Source organism: Onthophagus taurus, chromosome 10 (genome assembly GCF_036711975.1).
Source record: "Onthophagus taurus isolate NC chromosome 10, IU_Otau_3.0, whole genome shotgun sequence".
NCBI lineage: Eukaryota > Metazoa > Arthropoda > Insecta > Coleoptera > Scarabaeidae > Onthophagus > Onthophagus taurus.
In genome coordinates, this window is record NC_091975.1 from 7,130,117 (window position 1) to 7,151,625 (window position 21,509).

The 21,509-nt window shown below is 28.2% G+C and overlaps 3 protein-coding genes across 3 annotated transcripts in view; all 3 read left to right on the forward strand.

Moving 5' to 3' along the window:
- Nucleotides 1-361: 361 nt before the first annotated feature.
- On the forward strand, nucleotides 362-12,541 carry LOC111420437 (transcription factor SPT20 homolog). Its single transcript, XM_023053418.2, has 2 exons — nucleotides 362-704; nucleotides 10,520-12,541. Exons 1-2 carry the CDS (start codon nucleotides 696-698, stop codon nucleotides 12,323-12,325), a joined length of 1,815 nt encoding a protein of 604 aa, XP_022909186.2. The 5' UTR covers nucleotides 362-695; the 3' UTR covers nucleotides 12,326-12,541.
- A 231-nt stretch (nucleotides 12,542-12,772) lies between these two features.
- LOC111420444 (tyrosine kinase Abl) lies at nucleotides 12,773-15,949 on the forward strand. The gene is made up of 6 exons (XM_023053426.2): nucleotides 12,773-12,921; nucleotides 12,980-13,456; nucleotides 13,510-13,686; nucleotides 13,740-14,069; nucleotides 15,107-15,400; nucleotides 15,458-15,949. The coding sequence occupies exons 1-6, from the start codon at nucleotides 12,900-12,902 to the stop codon at nucleotides 15,619-15,621; spliced, it is 1,464 nt and encodes a 487-aa protein (XP_022909194.1). The 5' UTR covers nucleotides 12,773-12,899; the 3' UTR covers nucleotides 15,622-15,949.
- Nucleotides 15,950-18,250: 2,301 nt separating this feature from the next.
- Nucleotides 18,251-21,509, forward strand: part of LOC111420464 (disintegrin and metalloproteinase domain-containing protein 10-like) — a 43,827-nt gene continuing 40,568 nt past the window's right edge. Inside the window, exons 1-2 of the mRNA XM_023053450.2 lie at nucleotides 18,251-18,484; nucleotides 19,625-19,763. Coding sequence (XP_022909218.1) covers nucleotides 18,382-18,484; nucleotides 19,625-19,763 — 242 coding nt within the window. The 5' untranslated portion in view covers nucleotides 18,251-18,381. The remainder of the gene's footprint in view (nucleotides 18,485-19,624; nucleotides 19,764-21,509) is intronic.

Genomic DNA, 21,509 nt, shown 5'->3' on the forward strand with positions numbered 1-21,509 from the left:
TAAAATCGAAGAAAGTGTCGAATTAAAAAGAGGTGTTGTTTTCTTTAAAATGATAATAAAGATTTCTCTAAGCATTTCAGTTTTCTTGGTGTTATTTTATCATCTTTAGCCTTAGGAAGAGAAATTTGTCCCTATTACGCACCTGTGTTTGCCTACAAAACGATATTGATGATGAAAGAGGAATCCATCCGTTTAAAACCGAATTAAATTAGAAAGAAAATAAAATTCACTTTTATTTAAATTAAAAAAATAAAAGTTTTGAATCGTTTAATAACTTTGCGTGATGATGATTCGTATCAATTATTACACTTTCGTTTCCTTTCGTATTTTTAAATTAATATTTTACTTTTTAGATTAATTAATACGTTTTTAGTGGTTGGTTTCAACAGGACATCGAGATTTAGGTACGATTTAGACGAAGAAGAGAGTTTGGTGTCACGATGTCTTCGGATTTCTTGAATTGTTGGGTTGGGTTTAAACCCCTCCGCGAAATCGCCAAAGAACTAACCGACCGCGACTACACGCGAACCGTTTAATAGTTTTTAGGTCTTCTTCGACGAGTTAAGATCCTCACAGTCCATCAGACACCGCGAAGAAAACAACTAATTTTAAGTGTTTGGTTTTTAGTGAAGCATCTAAGTTTGAATTAGTTACAAAGTTTAGTTTATTCTTTCGTTATTTATTCTAAGGAAAAAATGCTTTTGGTATGTATTAAATTTAGAATTAATTGACTTAATTTAAAAAAAATTGATTTGATATTGATGAGAAAGTCAAAGTGAAACCATCCAATAAAACTTCTAATGCCAAAAGAGAAAATCTTTCCAAAAACGTCGTCACACATTTGATTCAAAGAAACCCAAGATAATTAAACCCGTCAATGCTTTGTTGATTACTGATTATAATCGTCTATAGATAATAGGTCTTCACGGAGGTGGTATTTATCACCATGTCTTAAGAAACACATAGTTCACTGGGTCATTTCTAACGGTTTCACTTCTAAAGTGTGCGTTTAAGGTCAGATCTTATTGTTGTTTTTTTAAGACACAACCCAAATTAGTAAGGAACGTTAATTATTTCTTAAACAATTTCATTCTTCTTAAAAAAAGTAATTATGTAAGAGGAAAAAAGAAATAAATGAAATAATTGCTTTTTGGTTACATAAACAATCCTTTATTTTTTATTAATTTTTTAAAAGCTTAATCTTAATGTTTAATAAAATAATAATATATTCATATATGTGATGGTAATAAAGTAAACGTTTAAAAAAGATTAAAATTTTATTACCAGAGGTCGTAGAAATTCCTGTTTGGGTTCTCTTGAAGATCTCTTCTCATAGTCTCATAAAGTCCAGGGTCTGGGTGAAAGTGAAATCATCTAATAAGGCACCGGAGATGCTCTTGAGTCCACATACTATGGTAATTACCGTTTAACTGATGACATACTTTTTTACAATAAAATTAATTAAAAAAAAAAACTAGGAAGGTAATTTGAGAGAGATTAATAAAATTAAAATAAGTCATTCTAAATCAAAAAGGAAATAAACAACACAATTTTTTTGTCATTTAAGCAGAGAATTTTCTAGTTCCCAACAGAAGAAGTTTCAAGATGAATAAGAAAACGATCTGAGAAGAAAAACGCATCTTCGCAGAGAGAAAGTATTGTGTTATTTTAATTTGGGAAATTTAGATGGTGTAAAAAAATTCTATTTAAAAAAATCATATCTTAAAAAGTAATTAAGATATCAACATGATTTAAAAACGATCTTATAGCAAATTTAATCTAGTTTTAGCACACCAAAAATAATTGTTTCGTTTTTTTAAACCTCAATGATACGATTTTTTTAATTCAACTCTAATTATTGAGGTTAAGTCGATTAAAATATAACTTAAAAAATCGTATCTCAACAACGAATTGAGATATCACCATGAAACAAAAACCATTTTAAAGCAAATTTAATTAATATTTATTAAGTTAAAAATCATTTCGATGAAATGATTTTCTAAACAATATTGAACTTGTTGAATATGATTCACTTTTAACAAGTTGTGTTAATAAATAGCAAATTTCAAAAAATCACATCTTAAAAAGTAATTAAGATATCAACATGATTTAAAAACGATCTTATAGCAAATTTAATCTAGTTTTAGCACACCAAAAATAATTATTTCGTTTTTTTAAACCTCAATGATACGATTTTTTTAATTCAACTCTAATTATTGAGGTTAAGTCGATTAAAATATAACTTAAAAAATCGTATCTCAAGAACGAATTGAGATATTACCATGAAACAAAAACCATTTTAAAGCAAATTTAATTAATATTAATTAAGTTAAAAATCGTTTCGATGAAATAATTTTCTAAACAATATTGAACTTGTTGAATATAATTCACTTTTAACAAGTTGAGTTAATAAATAGCAAATTTCAAAAAATCATATCTTAAAAAGTAATTAAGATATCAACATGATTTAAAAACTATCTTATAGCAAATTTAATCTAGTTTTAGCACACTGAAAATAATTATTTCGTTTTTTTAAACCTCAATGATACGATTTTTTTAATTCAACTCTAATTATTGAGGTTAAGTCGATTAAAATATAACTTAAAAAGTCGTATCTCAAGAACGAATTGAGATATCACCATGAAACAAAAACCATTTTAAAGCAAATTTAATTAATATTTATTAAGTTAAAAATCATTTCGATGAAATGATTTTCTAAACAATATTGAACTTGTTGAATATAATTCACTTTTAACAAGTTGAGTTAATAAATAGCAAATTTCAAAAAATCATATCTTTAAAAGTAATTAAGATATCAACATGATTTAAAAACGATCTTATAGCAAATTTAATCTAGTTTTAGCACACCAAAAATAATTATTTCGTTTTTTTAAACCTCAATGATACGATTTTTTTAATTTAACTCTAATTATAGAGGTTAAGTCGATTAAAATATAACTTAAAAAATCGTATCTCAAGAACGAATTGAGATATTACCATGAAACAAAAACCATTTTAAAGCAAATTTAATTAATATTAATTAAGTTAAAAATCGTTTCGATGAAATAATTTTCTAAACAATATTGAACTTGTTGAATATAATTCACTTTTAACAAGTTGAGTTAATAAATAGCAAATTTCAAAAAATCATATCTTAAAAAGTAATTGAGATATCAACATGATTTAAAAACGATCTTATAGCAAATTTAATCTAGTTTTAGCACACCAAAAATAATTATTTCGTTTTTTTAAACCTCAATGATACGATTTTTTTAATTCAACTCTAATTATTGAGGTTGAGTCGATACAAATATAACTTAAAAAATCGTATCTCAAGAACGAATTGAGATATCACCATGAAACAAAAACCATTTTAAAGCAAATTTAATTAATATTTATTAAGTTAAAAATCATTTCGATGAAATGATTTTCTAAACAATATTGAACTTGTTGAATATAATTCACTTTTAACAAGTTGAGTTAATAAATAGCAAATTTCAAAAAATCATATCTTAAAAAGTAATTGAGATATCAACATGATTTAAAAACGATCTTATAGCAAATTTAATCTAGTTTTAGCACACCAAAAATAATTATTTCGTTTTTTTAAACCTCAATGATACGATTTTTTTAATTCAACTCTAATTATTGAGGTTGAGTCGATACAAATATAACTTAAAATATCGTATCTCAAGAACGAATTGAGATATCACCATGAAACAAAAATCATTTTAAAGCAAATTTAATTAATATTTATTAAGTTAAAAATCATTTCGATGAAATGATTTTCTAAACAATATTGAACTTGTTGAATATAATTCACTTTTAACAAGTTGAGTTAATAAATAGCAAATTTCAAAAAATCATATCTTAAAAAGTAATTGAGGTATCAACATGATTTAAAAACGATCTTATAGCAAATTTAATCTAGTTTTAGCACACCAAAAATAATTATTTCGTTTTTTTAAACCTCAATGATACGATTTTTTTAATTCAACTCTAATTATTGAGGTTAAGTCGATACAAATATAACTTAAAAAGTCGTATCTCAAGAACGAATTGAGATATCACCATGAAACAAAAACCATTTTAAAGCAAATTTAATTAATATTTATTAAGTTAAAAATCATTTCGATGAAATGATTTTCTAAACAATATTGAACTTGTTGAATATAATTCACTTTTAACAGATTGAGTTAATAAATAGCAAATTTCAAAAAATCATATCTTAAAAAGTAATTAAGATATCAACATGATTTAAAAACGATTTTATAGCAAATTTAATCTAGTTTTAGCACACCAAAAATAATTATTTCGTTTTTTTAAATCTCAATGGTACGATTTTTTTAATTCAACTCTAATTATTGAGGTTAAGTCGATACAAATATAACTTAAAAAATCGTATCTCAAGAACGAATTGAGATATCACCATGAAACAAAAACCATTTTAAAGCAAATTTAATTAATATTTATTAAGTTAAAAATCATTTCGATGAAATTATTTTCTAAACAATATTGAACTTGTTGAATATAATTCACTTTTAGCAAGTTGAGTTAATAAATAGCAAATTTCAAAAAATCATATCTTAAAAAGTAATTGAGATATCAACATGATTTAAAAATCGATCTTATAGCAAATTTAATCTAGTTTTAGCACACCAAAAATAATTATTTCGTTTTTTTAAACCTCAATGATACGATTTTTTTAATTCAACTCTAATTATTGAGGTTAAGTCGATACAAATATAACTTAAAAAGTCGTATCTCAAGAACGAATTGAGATATCACCATGAAACAAAAACCATTTTAAAGCAAATTTAATTAATATTTATTAAGTTAAAAATCATTTCGATGAAATAGTTTTCTAAACAATATTGAACTTGTTGAATATAATTCACTTTTAACAAGTTGAGTTAATAAATAGCAAATTTCAAAAAATCATATCTTAAAAAGTAATTGAGATATCAACATGATTTAAAAACGATCTTATAGCAAATTTAATCTAGTTTTAGCACACCAAAAATAATTATTTCGTTTTTTTAAACCTCAATGATACGATTTTTTTAATTCAACTCTAATTATTGAGGTTGAGTCGATACAAATTTAACTTAAAAAGTCGTATCTCAAGAACGAATTGAGATATCACCATGAAACAAAAACCATTTTAAAGCAAATTTAATTAATTATTATTAACTTAAAAATCATTTCTATAAATTTCGATAAAATGATTTTCTAAACAATATTGAACTTGTTGAATATAATTCACTTTTAACAAGTTGAATTAATAAATAGCAAATTTCAAAAAATCATATCTTAAAAAGTAATTGAGATATCAACATGATTTAAAAACGATCTTATAGCAAATTTAATCTAGTTTTAGCACACCAAAAATAATTATTTCGTTTTTTTAAACCTCATTGATACGATTTTTTTAATTCAACTCTAATTATTGAGGTTGAGTCGATACAAATATAACTTAAAAAATCGTATCTCAAGAACGAATTGAGATATCACCATGAAATAAAAACCATTTTAAAGCAAATTTAATTAACATTTATTAAGTTAAAAATCATTTCGATGAAATGATTTTCTAAACAATATTGAACTTGTTGAATATAATTCACTTTTAACAAGTTGAGTTAATAAATAGCAAATTTCAAAAAATCATATCTTAAAAAGTAATTGAGATATCAACATGATTTAAAAACGATCTTATAGCAAATTTAATCTAGTTTTAGCACACCAAAAATAATTATTTCGTTTTTTTAAACCTCAATGATACGATTTTTTTAATTCAACTCTAATTATTGAGGTTGAGTCGATACAAATATAACTTAAAAAATCGTATCTTAAGAACGAATTGAGATATCACCATGAAACAAAAACCATTTTAAAGCAAATTTAATTAATATTTATTAAGTTAAAAATCATTTCGATGAAATGATTATCTAAACAATATTGAACTTGTTGAATATAATTCACTTTTAACAAGTTGAGTTAATAAATAGCAAATTTCAAAAAATCATATCTTAAAAAGTAATTAAGATATCAACATGATTTAAAAACGATCTTATAGCAAATTTAATCTAGTTTTAGCACACCAAAAATAATTATTTCGTTTTTTTAAACCTCAATGATACGATTTTTTTAATTCAACTCTAATTATTGAGGTTAAGTCGATTAAAATATAACTTAAAAAGTCGTATCTCAAGAACGAATTGAGATATCACCATGAAACAAAAACCATTTTAAAGCAAATTTAATTAATATTTATTAAGTTAAAAATCATTTCGATGAAATGATTTTCTAAACAATATTGAACTTGTTGAATATAATTCACTTTTAACAAGTTGAGTTAATAAATAGCAAATTTCAAAAAATCATATCTTAAAAAGTAATTGAGATATCAACATGATTTAAAAACGATCTTATAGCAAATTTAATCTAGTTTTAGCACACCAAAAATAATTATTTCGTTTTTTTAAACCTCATTGATACGATTTTTTTAATTCAACTCTAATTATTGAGGTTGAGTCGATACAAATATAACTTAAAAAATCGTATCTCAAGAACGAATTGAGATATCACCATGAAACAAAAACCATTTTAAAGCAAATTTAATTAATATTTATTAAGTTAAAAATCATTTCGATGATATGATTTTCTAAACAATATTGAACTTGTTGAATATAATTCACTTTTAACAAGTTGAGTTAATAAATAGCAAATTTCAAAAAATCATATCTTAAAAAGTAATTGAGATATCAACATGATTTAAAAACGATCTTATAGCAAATTTAATCTAGTTTTAGCACACCAAAAATAATTATTTCGTTTTTTTAAACCTCAATGATACGATTTTTTTAATTCAACTCTAATTATTGAGGTTAAGTCGATTAAAATATAACTTAAAAAGTCGTATCTCAAGAACGAATTGAGATATCACCATGAAACAAAAACCATTTTAAAGCAAATTTAATTAATATTTATTAAGTTAAAAATCATTTCGATGAAATGATTTTCTAAACAATATTGAACTTGTTGAATATAATTCACTTTTAACAAGTTGAGTTAATAAATAGCAAATTTCAAAAAATCATATCTTAAAAAGTAATTGAGATATCAACATGATTTAAAAACGATCTTATAGCAAATTTAATCTAGTTTTAGCACACCAAAAATAATTATTTCGTTTTTTTAAACCTCAATGATACGATTTTTTTAATTCAACTCTAATTATTGAGGTTGAGTCGATACAAATATAACTTAAAAAATCGTATCTCAAGAACGAATAGAGATATCACCATGAAACAAAAACCATTTTAAAGCAAATTTAATTAATATTTATTAAGTTAAAAATCATTTCGATGAAATGATTTTCTAAACAATATTGAACTTGTTGAATATAATTCACTTTTAACAAGTTGAGTTAATAAATAGCAAATTTCAAAAAATCATATCTTAAAAAGTAATTGAGATATCAACATGATTTAAAAACGATCTTATAGCAAATTTAATCTAGTTTTAGCACACCAAAAATAATTATTTCGTTTTTTTAAACCTCAATGATACGATTTTTTTAATTCAACTCTAATTATTGAGGTTAAGTCGATTAAAATATAACTTAAAAAGTCGTATCTCAAGAACGAATTGAGATATCACCATGAAACAAAAACCATTTTAAAGCAAATTTAATTAATATTTATTAAGTTAAAAATCATTTCGATGAAATGATTTTCTAAACAATATTGAACTTGTTGAATATAATTCACTTTTAACAAGTTGAGTTAATAAATAGCAAATTTCAAAAAATCATATCTTAAAAAGTAATTAAGATATCAACATGATTTAAAAACGATCTTATAGCAAATTTAATCTAGTTTTAGCACACCAAAAATAATTATTTCGTTTTTTTAAACCTCAATGATACGATTTTTTTAATTCAACTCTAATTATTGAGGTTGAGTCGATTAAAATATAACTTAAAAAATCGTATCTCAAGAACGAATTGAGATATCACCATGAAACAAAAACCATTTTAAAGCAAATTTAATTAATATTTATTAAGTTAAAAATCATTTCGATGAAATGATTTTCTAAACAATATTGAAATTGTTGAATATAATTCACTTTTAACAAGTTGAGTTAATAAATACCAAATTTCAAAAAATCATATCTTAAAAAGTAATTGAGATATCAACATGATTTAAAAACGATCTTATAGCAAATTTAATCTAGTTTTAGTACACCAAAAATAATTATTTCGTTTTTTTAAACCTCAATGATACGATTTTTTTAATTCAACTCTAATTATTGAGGTTGAGTCGATACAAATATAACTTAAAAAGTCGTATCTCAAGAACGAATTGAGATATCACCATGAAACAAAAACCATTTTAAAGCAAATTTAATTAATATTTATTAAGTTAAAAATCATTTCGATGAAATGATTATCTAAACAATATTGAACTTGTTGAATATAATTCACTTTTAACAAGTTGAATTAATAAATAGCAAATTTCAAAAAATCATATCTTAAAAAGTAATTAAGATATCAACATGATTTAAAAACGATCTTATAGCAAATTTAATCTAGTTTTAGCACACCAAAAATAATTATTTCGTTTTTTTAAACCTCAATGATACGATTTTTTTAATTCGACTCTAATTATTGGGGTTGAGTCGATACAAATATAACTTAAAAAGTCGTATCTCAAGAACGAAGTGAGATATCACCATGAAACAAAAACCATTTTAAAGCAAATTTAATTAATATTTATTAAGTTAAAAATCATTTCGATGAAATGATTATCTAAACAATATTGAACTTGTTGAATATAATTCACTTTTAACAAGTTGAGTTAATAAATAGCAAATTTCAAAAAATCATATCTTAAAAAGTAATTGAGATATCAACATGATTTAAAAACGATCTTATAGCAAATTTAATCTAGTTTTAACACACCAAAAATAATTATTTCGTTTTTTTAAACCTCAATGATACGATTTTTTTAATTCACTCTAATTATTGAGGTTAAGTCGATACAAATATAAATTAAAAAAATGGTATCTCAAGAACGAATTGAGATATCACCATGAAACAAAAACCATTTTAAAGCAAATTTAATTAATATTTATTAAGTTAAAAATCATTTCGATGAAATGATTATCTAAACAATATTGAACTTGTTGAATATAATTCACTTTTAACAAGTTGAGTTAATAAATAGCAAATTTCAAAAAATCATATCTTAAAAAGTAATTAAGATATCAACATGATTTAAAAACGATTTTATAGCAAATTTAATCTAGTTTTAGCACACCAAAAATAATTATTTCGTTTTTTTAAACCTCAATGGTACGATTTTTTTAATTCAACTCTAATTATTGAGGTTAAGTCGATACAAATATAACTTAAAAAATCGTATCTCAAGAACGAATTGAGATATCACCATGAAACAAAAACCATTTTAAAGCAAATTTAATTAATATTTATTAAGTTAAAAATCATTTCGATGAAATTATTTTCTAAACAATATTGAACTTGTTGAATATAATTCACTTTTAGCAAGTTGAGTTAATAAATACCAAATTTCAAAAAATCATATCTTAAAAAGTAATTAAGATATCAACATGATTTAAAAACGATCTTATAGCAAATTTAATCTAGTTTTAGCACACCAAAAATAATTATTTCGTTTTTTTAAACCTCAATGATACGATTTTTTTAATTCAACTCTAATTATTGAGGTTGAGTCGATACAAATATTACTTAAAAAATCGTATCTCAAGAACGAATTGAGATATCACCATGAAACAAAAACCATTTTAAAGCAAATTTAATTAATATTTATTAAGTTAAAAATCATTTCTATAAATTCCGATGAAATGATTTTCTAAACAATATTGAACTTGTTGAATAATTGAGTTAATAAATAGCAAATTTCAAAAAATCATATCTTAAAAAGTAATTAAGATATCAATATGATTTAAAAACGATCTTATAGCAAATTTAATCTACTTTTAGCACACCAAAAATAATTATTTCGTTTTTTTAAACCTCAATGATACGATTTTTTTAATTCAACTCTAATTATTGAGGTTGAGTGGATTAAAATATAACTTTAAAATCGTGTATTTTAAGAACGAATTGAAATATCAAGATGATTTAAAAACTGTCTTAAAGCAAATTTAATCTAGTTTTAACACACCAAAAATAATCGTTTCGTTCCTATAAATCACGTTGATACGATTTTTTTAATTAAGTTAAGTCATTTATATCTTTAAAAGCCCATATCAATTAATTTTTAATTACATCACGGTTTACGCGATATAATTTGTAATAAAATTTGTACGCTTTCCTTAACAAAGTAACGAAGATTTCTTGATAAACATTTAAATCGAAAAAATTTCACTTTGGTTTAGCACTAAAAGCATTTACCTGTTGTTTTTACTTCTTGTGTTACACTTGCATTTGACATCAAATAACATTTTAAATCACTTTTCTTTTCTTTTACAGATTCTTTTCGCATTTTTATTGATTTCATCATCATCGGCGAACGATGAAGAAACAAATAAGCTCAGCTCGTCGACAACGAATTTAGATTCAAATCTTCGAAAAGCTCTTTTAAAAGCGTTGACGGAGCTAGAAGCGGAAAGCGATGGCGCAAGAAACCCGGAAAGTACCGTTGAGAAGGCTCAAGCAAGTCAGGTTAATATTATTCAGGAAAATGTGGATAAAAATTTTACGGTGACATCAACGAAATCGCCGGAAACTCAAAGACAAGTTGTTTTGATACAGAAAAGTGCCGGGATTCAAAGCAAACCAATCACAACCTTTTTTCCTTCAAATTTAAATGTTACCGACAATTTTTTAACATCATCGACAAGTTTTACAACGAATTATTTCAAAAATAAACATCAAACGACTCCTAAACCAATTAATTCATTTACTATTGACGATAAATTAACAACAATCACTTCGAATAAATTAGATTTAACCTCGCCAACTCCAACGGTTGAAACACCCACCACTGAGGAAAGCGAAGCTAAAGTTGAAGATGTACAATTCTTTTCAGCGCCTTTAGTTGCTGCTTTTACAGTTCATCAAGATGAACATGGTTTACCAAAAAGTGTAGAGCCAATTTTTAAGGCATCAACAAATACGGTTCCGGTGGTTACAAATTTCATTGATGACCAAAGATTTTATCAACAGAAACAAGAAGAATTAGAGTTACAGGAAAAAAAAAGGAGAGAAGATTTTTTGAAACAACAGCAATTAAAACAAGAACAATTTAGGAATCAATTTGTGATTCAAGAGAAACAAAGGGCTTTGGAAGAACAGTTATACAAGCTGCAACATCAACAACGACAACAACAAGAAGTTTTATTGAAACAACAAGAGTTAATTAGGGAACAAGAAAGAGTTTTGAGGGAAGAACGCGAGAGAAATCGTTTAAAACAAAACGAACAACCCTTTATCCCTATTATTCCTAATAATCGCATTGAAAATGTTGAATTTACCACTTCAAATCCAACTAAACCGTCAACGGTTGTTTTTCAATCGAGCGTTTCTTTTAATCCGGCCGAATTTTCTAAAGGAACTTCTTTACCGTTAAATGCTCAACAATTACCGGTTAAAAATTATAATGATTTTAGACAAACTCCATATTATAATCAACATCAAGTTCAACCAAATCAATTTCATCAAAATCAAATACAAAATATTCAATCAATTCAACCCATTCAACAACAAATTCAACCAATTCAACAACAAATACAACCAATTCAACAACAAATTCAACCAATTCAACAACAAATACAACCAATTCAACAACAAATACAACCAATTCAACAAATTCAACCAGTTCAACAACAAATACAACCAATTCAACAAATTCAACCAGTTTTAACACCACCTCATTACAATACACCAACGACAGTGGAAATTCCACCAACTCAAAACGTTAGAATTTATCGCCAAGAACAAGAAACGGGAACTTTCCCAAACAATTTCGTGTTTAACCCAAACCACCATCAACAGCAACAATACGTCCAAATTCAACCATCAATTCAAGTCCCAAATGTGCGATTATTAAGATCAAACGAACCATTCCAAAATGGGCCGGTTCAACCGCCCTTGGTGAATCATCAATTAAGAAATTTGTTGCAACAAGCCGGGATTAGTAAGGGAAGGCAGGAAGATTTAAATATCGTCTCGAAAGTGTTGTCTTATAATCATTTTGGAGGCGGTGGTGGTAATTTTTTTGCCGTCCCCGCCAGGGGGTATCATTTTCAAGTGCATAGAAGTGATACGAAAGGTTGATGATGATGAATCGAAATAATCTTCGTTGTAAATAGTCATCTTTTGTACTTTCGTTCACGATTCACAAGCTTTAAAGTACCTCAAAGTTTAATTTTTTGAACTCACATCTTAATATCGTATAGGGTTTATTTATATTTTGTATATTAATTTTACGTGTTAATTTTTGTATGTATTTATGTTAAAAATGGTTTTTAGTAATAAATATAAATTAATTAATTATTACTTTTATTAAGACATTTTTAAACACCTGTATATAACTATACGAAGATGTTAAAAAATTAATTTATTTTTTATTTCTTATTTAATAAAGTACCAAAAGAATAAATTAATTAATTATAAACATAATATTAATAATTAAACACAAATTATAACGTAAATTAAATAAATATTTTGTAATTTAGTGTAGTAAATTTTTAGGTTGGTATTAGTTTCACACCCACCATTTGACATTTCTTACGTCAACCGTTATTGTGTACGGGATTTTTTTTATAATTTCCTCAAGAGTAAAATTAAAAAGATTTCGTCAAAATCTCAAGAAAATGCCCCATCTTTTCATTAAAACATTAATTTTATTATGAACGATAGTATATATTACGGTAAGGATTTAATTTCTCTCTTTAATGAGGTTTTAATGGTTACACCTCTTTGTTAAAGGTGGTTCTGGTCGTGAATCGGGAGTGGTAAGCGACTGTGACACCATGGCAGAACTCGCAACTCTCCTCAGGAATGAAATTCCTGAGGGGCGAAGTAATTTAACCGATAACCACACAAACTTGGAACGTGTGGCTGAATATTGCGAAGCGAATTACTTTCAAATGGAAAATAAACGTGTTGCTTTGGAAGAAACGAAGAATTATACAACACAATCTTTAGCTAGTGTTGCTTATCAAATTAATACGTTAGCTTTTAATTTTTTACAACTCCTCGATTTACAACAAAGTCAACTGGCTGAAATGGAGAGTCAAATGAATCATATCGCTCAAACTGTTATGATACACAAAGAAAAAGTTGCTAGGAGAGAAATTGGGGTTTTAACAGCAAATAAATCTACTTCGAGACAATACAAAATTATTGCTCCTGCTAATCCTGAAAAACCCATTAAGTATGTTCGAAAACCGATTGATTATGCAGGTAAGAATAAAAAATTAATTAATTTTAATTGATTAATTAATAATATGTGATAGTTTTGGATGAAATTGGTCATGGGGTAAGAAGTTCGGGGACCCCACGTCAAAAACAACGAGGTTCAAGTCAAGGGAGTATCCAATCGATTAGTGCAATGTCTACAAATTCAACTGTAGGTCCTGCACCAACCACAAAACCTCCAACTCCACCACAAGTTACACGAACGAACAGTAAAGGTATTAATTCTTCTTGATTATGAAATAATTTTAATTTATTACTTCGAAATTAGTTTCAGTTTCCGGTGGAACTCTAAGTAAAGCAAGTAGAGAATATAGAACTCCTCCAGCTGTAGCCCCACCTCAAGTTCCAAGTCATTACGCCCCCAATTACCCCATTGGACATCCTCGAAGGGGTGAAAGAGGTCCTGGATATAGCACCTTACCTTTAGCCCAACATAACCAAGCCATGTCGCCCCCTCAAGTCGGTATGGTCCATCCTATGAGCATTCCATCACAAACACAACAAGTTCAACATGTTCAGCAACATCCTCAAACTCCACCTCCGCCTCCACCACCAGGAAATACAGTTTATATTCAAGAGCAACATATGAGTATGCCACGTAAGTTAAAAGAAATGTAATAAATTGTTTTTGTCCACAACTACATTATAATATCTATATATAATTATTTGAAACATCAAAATTTCAAAAAACGTTAATTGAATTTATTTTTTTCTATTTCTTTTTTTAGTACTAAAGGTTTGATATTAAAAAAACGTAAAAAAATCCTTTTTTTCTATGATTTAAGCATAAATTAATTAATTTTCACGACTTTTCATAAAATTGACAGTTAATTTTAACAAATTGTGAAGTTGGTAACATTGAATTTGTGTCACATCAAACTTTATTCAAAAAGTTATTTAAAAAAATTAATTTAGAATCAATTTCAAAAGTAGTCATGCACAAAGGTTTGATATTAAAAAAACCTAAAAAAATCCTTTTTTTCTATGATTTAAGCATAAATTAATTAATTTTCATGACTTTTCATAAAATTGACAGTTAATTTTAACAAATTGTGAAGTTGGTAACATTGAATTTGTGTCACATTGACGTTTAAAGTTTATTCAAAAAGTTATTTAAAAAAATAAATTTAGAATCAATTTCAAAAGTAGTCATGGACAAAGCTTTGATATTAAAAAAACGTAAAAAAATCCTTTTTTTCTATGATTTAAACATAAATTAATTAATTTTCATGACTTTTCATAAAATTGATAGTTAATTTTAACAAATTGTGTAGTTGGTAACATTGAATTTGTGTCACATTGACGTTTAAACTTTATTCCAAAAGTTATTTAAAAAAATAAATTTAAAATCAATTTCAAAAGTAGTCATGGACAAAGGTTTGATATTAAAAAAACGTAAAAAAATCCTTTTTTTCTATGATTTAAAAATAAATTAATTAATTTTCATGACTTTTCATAAAATTGACAGTTAATTTTAACAAATAATGAAGTTGGTAACATTGAATTTGTGTCAAATTGACGTTTAAACTTAATTTAAAAAGTTATTTAAAAAAATAAATTTAGAATCAATTTCAAAAGTAGTCAAGAACAAAGTATAATAATATACTATTAAAAAAATAATAAATTTTTATTTAGCTCCTCCTTCCCCATTGGTAAATCAAGAAATGTTAATAACAAATAACCCCCATCACCATGCAATGTTGGGTCAACACAATCCTGTTCCACATGGAAGTTTAGGAATGCATACTTTATCACATCATCAACGATTAACAAGAGGCGGAGGATCACAATCACCACCTTTACCGCCTCCACCACCCCCCGAAGAAGAACACGAAGATTTTGGGCGTCCCAGAACATCCGGTGTAATGCCCATTGTTCCTGATGAAGAGGATTTACCCGGATGGGTACCAAAGAATTACATAGAAAAAGGTTAAAAAATTATTAAGATGTAATAATTTTAAATTAAAACTATTTTCTTCGTTTTAGTGGTTGCTATTTATGATTATTATGCAGATAAAGACGACGAATTAAGTTTTCAGGAGAGTGCGGTTATTTATGTATTAAAAAAGAACGATGATGGTTGGTGGGAGGGAGTTATGGATGGAATAACCGGATTATTTCCGGGGAATTACGTTGAACCTTGCGTTTAATTTAAAAAAAAATAATATAAAAATATTGTTTTAGGAATCGATGCCTTTGTAGGTAATTTTGTCTTTATTTTAAGCTCTCTCAGTGCTTCTTTTTTATACTAGAACAAATAATAATGAGGTTTTGTGCTTGATTAAGTTAAGTCGGAAATAAATAATAATAAAAAAAAAGAATTAAGAAAGATATCGTATTTAAAGTTGAGAACATAAACGAAATGCTTCATAATATAAATAAAAAAATTATAATATAATTGAAATAATTATTATTATCGATGATAGTGTCGGATGTAATTATTCTTATTAATTATTAAATTATACACTTATATAATAAAAAAAATGATTGATTTTATTTAATTAATCACCTTTCATAATATCCGAATTATTATCCAAAAATTTCCAATCCAACCTCATTTAATTAATATGTTCTAATTTATGTTATCAACCATATGTTAATAGATAGAGCTTTTATCATTTTCTAGGTTAATTTATTTAGCTTTCACTTCATTGTGGAAGCAGCATTTTCATTACCACATCAACATCCAATTATTTTCAAGCCATTCTTTCATAAAGAATGTTCTTATCATGTAGCATTCAGAGAGGTTTCTTATATTAATACATTTTCTTATTTGACGTTTTCATTATTAATGTAAATTGTATTTGTTTATTATTATTTCCAGTGGAGTAGCAGTGGTGACTATCACATTAAGTGCTTGCAAGTTTATAGAGCAATTTTTGTACACTTGCGTCGAAAACGCCGTCTTCTTCATGATCCTCACCGACATGGTTTAAATTGGAGGAAGATCTTACACCAAATGTGCACCAAACTGTCATATGTGGGCTGGAAAGTGAACGTTGATGAAGTTCCTGAGAGGTTGTTCTTTATTTTTTTCACTTAATTCTTGGGTTGCCATCATTTTGTGCAACCCAAAACAAACATGATGCACAAAATGATGGCAACCCAAGAATTAAGTGAAAGAAATAAAGAACAACCTCTCAGGAACTTCATCAACGTTCACTTTCCAACCCAAAACAAACATGATGCACAAAATGATGGCAACCCAAGAATTAAGTGAAAGAAATAAAGAACAACCTCTCAGGAACTTCATCAACGTTCACTTTCCAGCCCACATATGACAGTTTGGTGCACATTTGGTGTGAGATCTTCCTCCAATTTAAACCCATGTGATACTTCACAATCCCAGGACAGCTGCATGTTTAAGTAATGAACGTTTTGGAGACTGTTTTTTTGAAATCACCCATGCATATCTTTTTTAAGGAATGCTCAAGGTTGCATCACCTGTACAATTTAGTACAGCTAAATATAGAGGTAAGTTACGTTAATCATCTTAATTTATTGTCCTCTACATGTCCCTGCTTATGTGAATCACCCTGTATATTAATATACCGGGAATTTCATATAACTTGCAATATATGAATGCAGTAACCATAGTTACGAAACTACTATGCACTTGCACTATCCCACATAAAATGCAACATAGCTTAATAGTACAGGCATTGGGTAATTTTGCAAAGTACAATTTTTGCTTGGAAAAAGGTGAGGTCCTTATGATAATCCTGAGTTTTCGGCCGTCTTAAAAAACGCACGACTACCGTGTACATCTCTTAAGACGGCTAAACCCAAATGTCTATTTCTATTTTTAGAAATATTTTTTTATGACTATGTCTATTTTTATTGAAATAAAAGTAGAACTAACACTAGAACTGGAATCATTCGGGTTTAGCCGTCTTAAAAGACGTGCGGCTAAATCCGAATGTTTCTAGTTCTAGGTCTAGTGTTAGTTCTACTTTTAATTCAATAAAAATGTACCAGAATCTAGCATTGAATAACAAATAAAACTAGAACTAACACTAGACCTACAACTAGAAAGTTGGGAAAGAAACGAAACTTTCTAGTTCTAGGTCTAGTCTTAGTTCTAGTTTTAGTGCAATAAAAATATGCAACATAATGATATCTTATGCTAACTACCGCTACCTAAAACTGTCACTACAACTGACATTAGACCTAGAATTAGAAACATTCAGGTTTAGCCGCGCGTCTCTTAAGACGGCTAAACCCGAATGATTCTAATTCTAGGTCTTATGTTAGTTCTACTGATAGTGTTAGTGCAAAACTAGAACTAACACTAGAACTAGAAACATTCGGATTTAGCCGCACGTCTTTTAAAACGGCTAAACCCGAAACTTTCTAGTTCTAGGTCTAGTGTTAGTTCTAGTTTTAGTTCAAAAAAAATATACCTATCAGCCGTCTTAGGAGAGGTACAGCTAAACAAATATTTCTAGGTTTAGTGTTAGTTCTAATTTTATTTGTTATTCGTTCCCCGTATTGATCCGTTATATCGAGGTTTTACTGTAATATCAAATTATATTGACATGTTACATTTTATGTGAGATAAAGTAAGTAGATACGTCCTGGTTTCTATCGAAATATATTTTTGTATATTGCATCTTAAGTGAAATTCACTGTATTAATTGTCTTAAGATGGTAAGAAATTATTTTAATTTCCCATCTATTCGGTTTGGTTTCGTTCGTGAACCTTCGTTAATTTCCGTTTATTTTGTATAGGTTCAGATGAAGTGAGAACGAACAAAGAGGAAAACGCTCTTCTAGCGAGTGGCGCTTTCGCGGTTTTAGTCAGTCATCGCGAAGCGGTCGTGGGGTTCGCGTTGCGCGCGATTTCGCGTTAAAATCACCGTTTTCAGAAGCACACGAGATGACATCGAGTATTGGCCGTGAATGCGAAAATGCCATCGTCGCTCGGGTTTCGCGGCTGCATAGTGTTTGTGGTGATGAGCAGTTTTGCAGTTTATTTAGCAGCAACACCTTTGGATCCGACCCGTATCAAAAGTAAGAAAAAAGAAATTCTTTTTACTTTTTCGCTTTACTTAAAGTTTTTTTTTCTTTTTACTTTATTTTTTCTTTTTTGTATTTTTTCGTTTCTTCAACGGCATTCGTTCGCAGCACTCCGAAGAAGTTAGCTTGGTTCTTTGCACCTACGCTCACCACGAAGAACGTTCTTCCTTCGACGAAGAACTCAAAATGTCAACAACCTGGATTCTTTTTATTTTGCGTTTTAAAAAAGACCTCATTATGTTAATTTACATTTACACCTACTCAAATCATTAATTAAAAACTAAACTTTCTCTCCTTATTTTAGAACACAACTACAATCAACAATTACGTTGTCGTTTTCTTGTATTTTTTTTTAAACGGTGTACTTACATAATTCTTAGAGAATCTACAAGACCTGAAGGTCACTTCATGGTAATTAAGCGCCATTATAAACTGGTGAAAGAATGGGGGGACGTTGTTTCCTTGTTGATTTTGCGAAAATATCTCTCTTAACCTATGTTTTTTTGAGTACACGTCCTCTTAGTTCGTTTTGAAAGTGGTTACAAGGTGAGAGATGTGATGACTAAATCTTTATGACGCAAACTTCTACCTAGAAACAGATACGCGGGGGGAACCTGCCGATTAAGTAACCGGTTTTCACAAATTATAATTATAAAATTGAATTCGGGTCTAAATTTACTTCTAAAACGAATATATTTTTGGAAATTCCCATACCGGTGCCAAACTAATCCAGTAAAAGCTGCCGGTGCAGCGATAACTCAAGCGGGATTCCCGTTTACAGGAGCCCACATCGTTCAAGGGAGTTTGGGGGGAAGCGATTAAATCCCCCCGTACGTTTCCCCCTTAAAACCCATCCTGAGCGCCACACGTTTCTTCGTTTCTTCTTCCTCAGGAATATCGATCGCGCCATGAATGAATGCTGTTATCCCTAGATTCCCTTTCCCCCAAACCATCTAGGCCCCTTTATTGACGATCGATCACGGACACGTGTTCAGTGGCCACGCGTGCGGAATGTTAATCCACGGGGAAACTAGTAGGTGGGGGACAAATTCGGAACTGACGTCAATTAAGCCCAATGAAATCCGGATCTCTATTTTTAAATTAGATAAATTTATTATTTTCTTTTATTTACAGATGTTGACCTGAACTCTTGGATACGTCATTATGAACCAGCTTTGTACGATCCAGGGCATCTTCACGCGGAACATCATCGGAGTAAACGCAACGTTGGCAAAAATTCCTTCGTTAGGTTGACCATTAAAGGACGTGATAGGTGAGTTGTTGTTTCGTTGATCGATTTTCCGTCATCGTTGACCGAAAATTTGCTTTCCCCACCGATGCGTCGCTTCCACGTTGTCCACCACCCACAATTTCCCCCCGGTTTAGTCCCCAGATATGCAAATCCGGCGACCATTTTGTGTATTATCTACCTGTCCGACCCTCGTTTTCAACGCAACCCCGGTCGATCCTTTCACGATCGATGACATCCTGCGGTCGTAAATGACTCATATCAACAACGAGGATGACTTCCCATTATACGATAACCAAAGTACCATGAAAATCGGGGATTTTATAGAGTTGCAAAAAGAGGTTGTCGTCTAGCTTTATGTTAAGCGAATTAAAACTTGGAGTATTTTTAGTAACCGTCCGTGTCTGGAAATTTTTAATGAAAAGCTCTCGTTGGGGGTCTCGCTTTGGGAAATTAAACTATCGCAACTTTCCCGGGACCCCCCCTCGATTTCTAATCGAGCCCTTCCGCTAATTGGAACTCAGTTGGGGAGAATGTGGGTTAGGGTGAGGGTCCTTGTTTCCGTGTTGAACAAATCTTGTTGTAATCTCTCCCTATTAAAATCAAACGAAAAAAAATCGTTCCCCTTCTTCAATATAAACGTAAATAAATTAATTTGTAAATTCAAAAAAATAATTTTAAATCTTTACCCCATCTAGCGGTAATAACAGATATTAAGTCATATTTTTGACATTTCAAACTTACGAAATGTTATTTTGTTTCGAAAATTGTTAAATTTTACCAAAAAAAATGTAATTAATTCGAAAATCCCATCAAAATAGTGTTAATTTAGAGTGATTGTAAGTTCGGCGAAAGATTCTTCCCCCCTAAATTAACCAGGAAAGTTTACATAACCTAACTTTTTCTATCAGGTCAATTTAAAATTTATGATTATTTCTAAGAATCGGGACGATTTGTTAGAAGATATAGTAAGTCGGTTTGATTTTATTAATTTTAAATTTAATCATTAATTAATTAAATTTTTGTTGCTTTTTAAAAAATCGTTGTTTATTAAACTCACTCCATCTAACGTCAATCGCACATATTAAGTCGTAGTTTTGACGTTTCAATTTCACGAAGTGTCATTTTCTGTCTAAAATTGCTGTATTTTACCTAAAAAAAAGTGTTATTGAATCGAAAATCTCATCAAAATACGTTTTTGAATACGTAAAGTGTTAATTTAAAGTGATTGTAAGTTCGGCGAAAATTTTTTCGTCTCTAAATTAACCAGGGAAGTTTACATAACCTAACTTTTTCTATCACCTCAATTTAAAATTTATGGTTATTTTTAAGAATCGGGACGATTTGTTAGAAGATATAGTAAGTCGGTTTGGTTTTATTAATTTTAAATTCAATCATTAATTAATTAAATTTTTGTTGCGAATAATATTGATTTTTAAAAAATCGTTGTTTATTGAACTCACTCCATCTAACGTCAATCGCACATATTAAGTCGTAGTTTTGACGTTTCAATTTCACGAAGTGTCATTTTCTGTCTAAAATTGCTGTATTTTACCTAAAAAAAAGTGTAATTGAATCGAAAATCTCATCAAAATACATTTTTGAATACGTAAAGTGTTAATTTAAAGTGATTGTCAGTTCGGCGAAAGATTCTTCCTCCCTAAATTAACCAGGAAAGTTTACATAACCTAACTTTTGCTATCACGTCAATTTAAAATTTATGGTTATTTTTAAGAATCAGGACGATTTGTTAGAAGATATAGTAAGTCG